A 7,500-nucleotide genomic window follows, 5' to 3' on the forward strand; every position below is an offset into this window, starting at 1 on the left:
AAGGAGGCTCGATCAGAAAACGCTTTTTCGACAGATGCAGAGTGAAAGTCTTTGGGGTTTCGAGTGAAATATCCCATCATCCGTGTGAATTCCACTTTTGATCTTGTGCATCCACTGATTTCAAGTTACAGAATGAGTTTAGTACCGCAGGTGCAGCACTCCTGCCTGAACCGCTTTCGTTTTGTACCATGGTTGGCTTAAATGCCATACTGTTGCTTTGTTGCCTAAAAAAGTGATAAGTTTCGGCCGCTGAATGGAGTGTTTCGCATGTGTGCTGAGTGATTGGTACTCCGTGAATGTAGGCAGTCGTGTTTCTGCTATCACGACAACGTAGAACTCTAAGCGGCGTAGAACATCTTCTCTTTTGAACGGAGTCTGTTGTTGACGAGACCCCGTGAAGCGATAGGGTTGAAGACAGACAAGTTGAAGCAGAGTAGAAATGAAAAAAAACGGGTGATCATAATTCCTGTGCATGAGGGAATCTAGGCATCTTGAGAATGTTGCTTCCTGTAGATGAGTTACGTTAGAACAGCTAATGTGTCGGGGACTTTGAGTAGGAGTCCGTGAGTGGAGTTGCAGTGGCAAATTCACTCAGTGGTGAAGCCCTACAAAGCTTCTATGTAACAGTACCAGTCTTCTAGATTTCAAAGCAGTAACGGTTGAAAATCTGGGCTGGGACCGTCTCTTGCAGTGAAAGGACGTGTTTTTTCTCTCTGGTGCAGCGCATGCAGAAATAATAATAATCACACTAAGTGAAACCCCGAGGAGACGTCGTACTGAATTGTTGGCAGAACAGTAGAGATGAATTTCAAGAAGAGAAGCAAGGCTAAGTGGGTGGGAAAAACAAATGGCTCAGCGTTGGGATCATTCGCCTTTTCGCGATTGTAGTTTTCTTGCATCCGATGCATCAAGCTGCGCATTGTCTCAGCGTGGCGGCAAGGGTGAATACTTATGCACGGAATCGAGAGAACGGGGTGGGGGTCGATGGTGACTGTTTTTCCATAGTTGGAGCGGTAAACGTCCTCTTTCATTTGACCCATTGAGAGAGGTGTTACATGATCGCTAGCGTACCCCACCAAATACATACGCGGTGTTTGGTAGTATTTGTCGTACACAATGTAAACATCATAGACGCGCAAGTTTGAGTTATCAGTTGCCGTAGCAACAACGTCCTCTTCGCCAGAGTCATCGTCGTCTTCGTCCCAGGTGAGCACCTTTTCCTCTTCGAGGGCTGTGGCGGGCAGGGCAACCTGTGTGGCTTCTGTCAAAACAAAGTCGTCCTCATCAACTGCCTCTGGTGAAGCGTTCGTCGAGTCCACTGGCGCTCGTTCAGTGCACGGGGCACCGCGGTAGACAATGCATTTTTTTTCTTTCGGAAGGTAGTCTTGCACGCTCTCAGGGCCACCGACCCACTGCCATACAGGGTTCTTCTGTACAAGTTCGTCACCCGCCTCCACAAACTCTTTCGGAGTGAGTCGTCCTGTGGTTTGAAAATCACTGGTTGTTTTCACATTGTGGAGCTTGTTGTGAACATTTTTGAACCCCTCGTACAGAGAGCGTCGTATAGACATTTAAGCGAAAAAAAATGTCTCCTCACTGTTGCTTGTCTCTGCTAAGATACGTTCCCCTAACGAACAAAAATATATGTGATCTCCTGAATGTCATAGGAGCTGCTGGCATGTGGAATGGCGAGATCGAGATTATAAAAGATCAGTATGAGAAGTAAAAAGGAGTCTTTTTTTTTTGTTTGCCACAGAAGAGAGGGGAAAAGGCATTTCACTTTCTCAGTGTATGTGCGGGTTTTGTGGTGTTTTCCGAAGAACCTCGATATAGAGGGCGACGAGCTTTCCGGCAAAGTAAAAAAAAGCAGAGAAAATGTTTTGATGTGGGTCCTGAGCCCCGTTGCATTAGCGCAACACCGAAATGCGCCTGCCCACATCCTGAAAAGTGAAGGTCCTCTTTACCTCCGTTAAACTCACTACCTTCATTTGTGTGTTTCTATTTCATTCCCTCTTTATTCTCACGATGACAGGAGGAAAGCCTCAGTGCGTGGTATCTCGGTGCTCAGTACACCCCTACTCGCTCTGTCGGCGCGGGGGAGGGAGTGGGGGCGGGGAAGCCAAGCAGCCCTCCCTTCCTGTGCCTGCGAAATGCCGAGCCCACCGCTGGTGATGACAGGGTGAAGCGCCTGCCGCCTAGGCAGGTGGGTGCGACGTATCACTGCGGATGTCGGTGGTCAGGTCCTGGACGGGGATGCGTCGGAGCGACCGGCGACAGAGAGCACGCTTGCGCCACCCATGCGATGGGCCGAGGTGCCAGCATGGCTCGAGTGCATCTCACGCGCCCCTCGCACTGCCTACTGGTTGGGGCAGCCTGGGCGTCACGCCGAGGTGTAGGGACGGGGGGGTGGTTGTGGTGGTGCACCCGGGGTGGCGACCGGCATGATGGGGGAGCGGCTATGAGGCGACCCGCGGAGCGGGGAGGGGTGGGCGCAGCTCGAGACGGAGGCCGTGCTGAGGTGGCTGGGTCGGGGCATTGCTTGCATGCGTGCGTGTCTCGGGCTGCTTCGCGCCAGGCGATGGGGCCTGTGGCACGCCGGGGGCCGAGCGGAGCTTGGCCTGCCTTGTTTGGTGGTGGGTGGGGGGGAAGGGGGGGGTGACGGGCGTTTGGAAACGGTGAAAACAAAGCGTAGTTTTGCGAAAAGAATGTACCCCTGGCGGGACTCGAACCCGCAACCTTTTGCTTAGGAAGCAAACGCCATATCCATTAGGCTACAAGGGCGGCGGGGTTTTGATATGCTAGGTTAGTGGGAGTGCTGCGTTTGCTGCTTCTTTTGAAAGTACTCCAGGCGGGATTCGAACCCGCAATCTTTGGATTAGAAGTCCAAAGCCTTATCCGTTAGGCCACTGGAGCTCATGTTTGGCGGAATTTTCCGTCATGGTGACCTTTTTGTTTTTAAGTTTTTAATGATTGCTACTTTCTATCTTGTGGGCGTGTAGCTCAGTGGTAGAGCGCCTGTTTTGCATACAGGAGGCCTAGGGTTCAAACCCCTACTCGTCCATTTTTTTCCTTCAGACTGCCTCTGCTCTAGGGGTTCGGTTTGACAGTCTCGTCATGCGGCGGAGAGGATGGAGGAAGCGGATCTCACGTTCAAGACCCCGGTCCTGCCGGTGCTGAAGTAATTGTGTTTCCTGGCGGTGGAGGGCCGAAAAGGGAGAGGGCAAGGAGGTGGACCGTTTCGGAGGAAGCAATCGCGTAGCGAGGCAGAGATGGCTGTCTTGATGCCGGATTGGTTGGGGGCTTGTGCGTGTCGCTTCCCTCCCTTGTGACGTGATGCTGTGGCAGGTGACCCGTCTTGCTGTTTTCTGTTTTTTTTTTTCGCCTCGGTGTAGTAGCGTGGGAGGTGCTTTTGCGGTGTCGCTGTCAAGTCGGCTGCGCACGCGCGTAGACACGTCTGCCGATGTCCCCACCACTACTTTCGCCAATGCTGCTCTGCTGTAATAATGCCGCTTCCCCAGAAGTCCTTGCCGTCTGCCAGTGCAAATGGCCGCAGGCTCGAAAGGAGAGAGACGTTGTACGTGTTCGATATCTCTACGGATGGCTGACGCCCCGTGCCGATGTCGATGATCAGTTGATGCCGCGCCACATCCATCACCCACACATCCAACGGAACAATGAACTCCAGCTGCGGGAAGGGTGTCGCGCTCATTGCCACAAGCGCCTCGCGATGCCACGCCCACTTCGTCTCCCCGTAGTCGATGCCCGGCTTGGCGTTAAGCATACGTTCCACCCGTATCGCCGCCATGTCGTAGCTTATGGACTTGCTGGCAGGGCCCTTGTTGATGGCGCGGATGTTGCCACCCATTCTGTGAAAGAAGCCGCCAAACTGCGCTGAGGCGCCCGTAAACTTCTTGAAGCCAAGGTTCGCCAGGCGGAACTGCCAGTCGTAGTCCTCAAAGTAGGCGGGGTAGAAGTTTTCATCGAGGAAGCCGCCGACCAGCAGCGCAAGGCGCGACACCAGAAAGGCGCACATGGACTTGGTCTCGTAGTAAAACATCCCTACATGCCCCTTGAACTCGTCCTGCTGCTCTGCAAAGGAGCTGTACCTAATCCGGTCCGGCAGGAGCATGGAGATGGAGAGACCGGGTGTGGTTGCCACACTGGCGCGCAGTGTCTGCCGCCCTGCCGCGCGCGCCGCCCTCTCCTCCTGTTCCACCACTTCCTCCAGCGCGCGAATGCGGGCCGCGTCGGGGGCCAGCATTTCGTACACAACGGGTATGTACCTGTCAAAATACCGGCGCTCAAAGTACACGTCGCAGTTGAACACGCCGATAAAGGGCACCTCGGCATGCGGCTTCTGTAGGGCCACCCGGTACCCTTCGTTGACAGCCGCAGCGTAGCCGATGTTTTGCGGTCGGTACTCGACGATGAGCCGCTCAGACGGCACCGCGGCGCGCAGCTTCGTCAGCAGCACAGTCATCTCCTCCACTGCGCCATTCTGCAGGATGTAGAGGTAGCGCGCGCGCGCGTGCACGCGGCACATGAACATGCGGAAGTCTTCCCACTCCAGCGTCAGCGGCACAATCACGAACGGGATGACGGTGTCGGCCGGAACACCGTCTGTCTGCAGCCATCTGCGAGTGCAAGCAAACAGCTCCTCATCGGTCACTGGCTGGTCTGTCGGCGCCGTGACCCAAACATCCTTACCCCCGTCTACTGCTCCCACCGCCACGTCAGGCGACGAGTACAAGATAAGAAGCGTGATGCTGGCTGCTAGTAACACAGAGGCTACGAACAGCAGGCAGCGTCGCGCAGGAGAAAAGCCGCAAGCGTGCGACCTCTGCCCGCGCTTCATCCGCGGAGAATGGGCTCACCTGGCGAACGCTCTCTTGACGCGCGCGCACAAACTCGGATAGGGAAGCGGGCCAACAGACACCCGCCGCCGCCCTGCGTCGCGCCTGTATGCGTTTGTGTGTGTGTGCTGCTCACGCATGTAGAGTTTCCCGTAAGGAGGCGATGAGTCGGATAAGACGTAGGGGGGGGGGGGTAGAGGTGAGAGGGGACGCACATGAACAACTGAAGAGATACAGGGTGGTGGGAGGAAGGGTTAGGGATGCTCGACAATGCACCAGCGGCGAACCCCCATATAGCCAGGTAAGTGCGGATGATCCGCACATGGCGGAAGGTCATACGTCTGTCAGACTCGCCTATTTCACCCTCATTGCCCCAACTCGTACAACAAGCAGGAAAACCAAAGTCGCACACCACGAAGCCACGCATACATCCTCTCATGGTGCTTTACCTCGGCTTGTCGACTTTGTGCGCACCCTGTGAATCCGTCGCTTTTCCTTCCTTCGATTTACCGTGTACTCAATCGCGCTTTAACTACTACCGTCCGCTCTGCCCCCCCCCCCCTCGCACCGACTCCCTGTTGTTGTCCCTCGCTTGTGAGTGCTCGCCCCTACCAATGCAGGCGGACGGGAGAAAAGAGAGGGGAACGGCAAGGAGGAGGTCGAAGGAGGGGAGAGGTGCCAAGCGACATTAGTGAACCTTTTTCTTTGCTTGCTTAGTGTGCTGCATGCGCAAGACACACGTACACACCTCACCGATGAGGGGATGCACAGGGGTGTTGCAGCATGCGATGCGTCAACACACATATCTACCCCTCCCACCTCCCACCTCTCCTAAACGCCGTCTGCCGCTTCTAACTCTTCTCCTCCTTCGCCTTTTTCGGCTTCTTCTTCTTTGCGGCAGCGGTGAGAAACGCATCCAGGCCTTGCGCATGTTCGTGCTGCTCCTTCTCCTTCTTCTCTTGCAGCGCCGTCGTCACATCCGCGACCCCGCTCTGCTTCAGCTGACGCGCTTCCGTCTTGTGCTCGAGCAGCTGCTTGCGCTCCTCCAGCCGCATCGCCTCCTCTTTTTCGAACTCCGCACGCACCACATTCTTGTAGTCATCTAGGGAGCCGTTGAACGGCATCACATTCTTGTCCCCGGCGACCCAGATCTGCATCTCGGTCGACTCGATTAGGCGAGCGTCGTGGGTGACAACAAGCACGCCACCCTTGAAGTTACGAATGGCTGTGCAGAGCGCATCGATCGACTCAACATCCAAGTGGTTTGTCGGCTCATCGAAGAGGAGAAAATGAGGGGACTCGGCGCTGATCGCCGCAAACGCCACGCGGGCCTTTTGGCCGCCACTCAGTGTCGCTATTTGGTTCTTGTGCACGATACCCTCCAGGCCGAAGCTGCCCAGGAGCCGCCGCGCCTTGTCCTCCTCCGGAATCCCCAGCGCCTGCATGCACTCCACCGGCGTCTTCTCCAGCGGCAGCTTGTCGACAAAGTGCTGGTTGTAGCGGCCAATGCGCACCTGGCGGTTCAGCGTAATGTACCCGGCCGTCGGCTCCAGCACACCGGTCATGAGGTTCAGCAGCGTACTCTTGCCAATACCGTTGGGACCACAAAGAGTGATGCGGCTGTCCGTCCACAGGGCGCAGCTCACGTTCTGAAACAACACGGGGCCGCCCGGATAGTTGAAGGAGACACTGTCGAGCTTGCACACGCACCCATCGCGCAGCTCCGGCGGATCAGGAAAGGGGAAGTTGACGGTGTAGTCCCGCCTCTTCTCGAGGAATAGCGGGTCGAGGCGGCCGCTGTTCACCTGATCCTTAATCCATACCTCGACCTGCGCGTTCGACATGCCATTGCGCTTCTTGTCACGAATGGTCTTGGCTACCGACTCGTACTTCTTGTCTAGCTCCTGGTGCCGCTGCTGCAACTGCTCGTCAAAGCTGCTGTAGCTGCCACGGTAGTAATTCAGCATGTAGTTCTCCACGTGAACCATGTGCGTGCACACCTCATCCAGGAAGCCCGCGTCGTGAGAGACAACGATCAACGTCTTGGGTCGCCTCGCCGTCTCGCTGTACGCCTTCGTCAGGTAGGACTCCAGCCAAATGACAGCATTCAGGTCAAGGTGGTTCGTCGGCTCATCCAGCATGAGCACGTCCGGCTCGATGAAGACGGCAGAGGCCAGTGCAATGCGCTTGCGCCAGCCACCACTGAAGCTGCTCGTGGGTCGCTCGTGCCACTCGGTGGGAAAGCCAAGACCGAAGAGAATCCGCCGGGCACGGGCATCCGCCTGGGCGGCGCCCATGATGTCGAGCTCCTCCTCCAAAAAGTGCAGCCGCTCCATCTCGGCCTCCGAGAGCTCCGCCTTGGCCCCCAGCACCTTTGCCTCATCGGCGCATGCGTTTTGCTTCTTGTGGCTTTGCAGCACCGCATCGACAGCGCTCAACTCCGAGGCAGTAAACTCCTGCTCCTGCTCCACCAACAGCAAGTCGAGGTTCGACTGCACCGGCAGCTCACGACTCGCCAGCAAGCGCAGAATCGTGGACTTGCCGCGTCCGTTTGGCCCCATAAGACCATAGCGAGAACCAGCAGACAGCTTCACTGTGGTGTCTTTGAAGAGCGTCTTGCCATTTACAGAGACGGAGACCTTGTTGA

The 7,500-nt window shown here is 56.1% G+C and overlaps 3 protein-coding genes and 3 non-coding genes across 6 annotated transcripts in view; 1 reads left to right on the forward strand and 5 right to left on the reverse strand.

The window, feature by feature from the left end:
* Positions 1-743: 743 nt before the first annotated feature.
* On the reverse strand, positions 744-1,571 carry LINJ_33_0320 (putative autophagocytosis protein; the record flags this gene model as incomplete). Its single annotated transcript, XM_001468078.1, has 1 exon — positions 744-1,571. One exon carries the CDS (start codon positions 1,569-1,571, stop codon positions 744-746), a length of 828 nt encoding a protein of 275 aa, XP_001468115.1.
* Positions 1,572-2,708: 1,137 nt separating this feature from the next.
* On the reverse strand, positions 2,709-2,781 carry LINJ_33_tRNA1. Its single transcript has one exon. It is a non-coding gene; the product is annotated as a tRNA-Arg (tRNA).
* Positions 2,782-2,840: 59 nt separating this feature from the next.
* On the reverse strand, positions 2,841-2,913 carry LINJ_33_tRNA2. The gene has a single exon. It is a non-coding gene; the product is annotated as a tRNA-Arg (tRNA).
* A 76-nt stretch (positions 2,914-2,989) lies between these two features.
* LINJ_33_tRNA3 lies at positions 2,990-3,061 on the forward strand. The gene has a single exon. It is a non-coding gene; the product is annotated as a tRNA-Ala (tRNA).
* A 411-nt stretch (positions 3,062-3,472) lies between these two features.
* On the reverse strand, positions 3,473-4,855 carry LPG1R (beta-galactofuranosyltransferase-like protein; the record flags this gene model as incomplete). The annotated part of the gene is made up of 1 exon (XM_001468079.1): positions 3,473-4,855. One exon carries the CDS (start codon positions 4,853-4,855, stop codon positions 3,473-3,475), a length of 1,383 nt encoding a protein of 460 aa, XP_001468116.1.
* An 849-nt stretch (positions 4,856-5,704) lies between these two features.
* putative ABCF2 (ATP-binding cassette protein subfamily F, member 3) overlaps positions 5,705-7,500 on the reverse strand; it is a gene marked incomplete at both ends in the record, with an annotated part of 2,007 nt that continues 211 nt past the window's right edge. The window contains one exon of the mRNA XM_001468080.1: positions 5,705-7,500. This exon is cut by the window's right edge and continues 211 nt beyond it. Coding sequence (XP_001468117.1) covers positions 5,705-7,500 — 1,796 coding nt within the window.

This window comes from Leishmania infantum, chromosome 33 (assembly GCF_000002875.2).
Source record: "Leishmania infantum JPCM5 genome chromosome 33".
Taxonomy (NCBI): domain Eukaryota; phylum Euglenozoa; class Kinetoplastea; order Trypanosomatida; family Trypanosomatidae; genus Leishmania; species Leishmania infantum.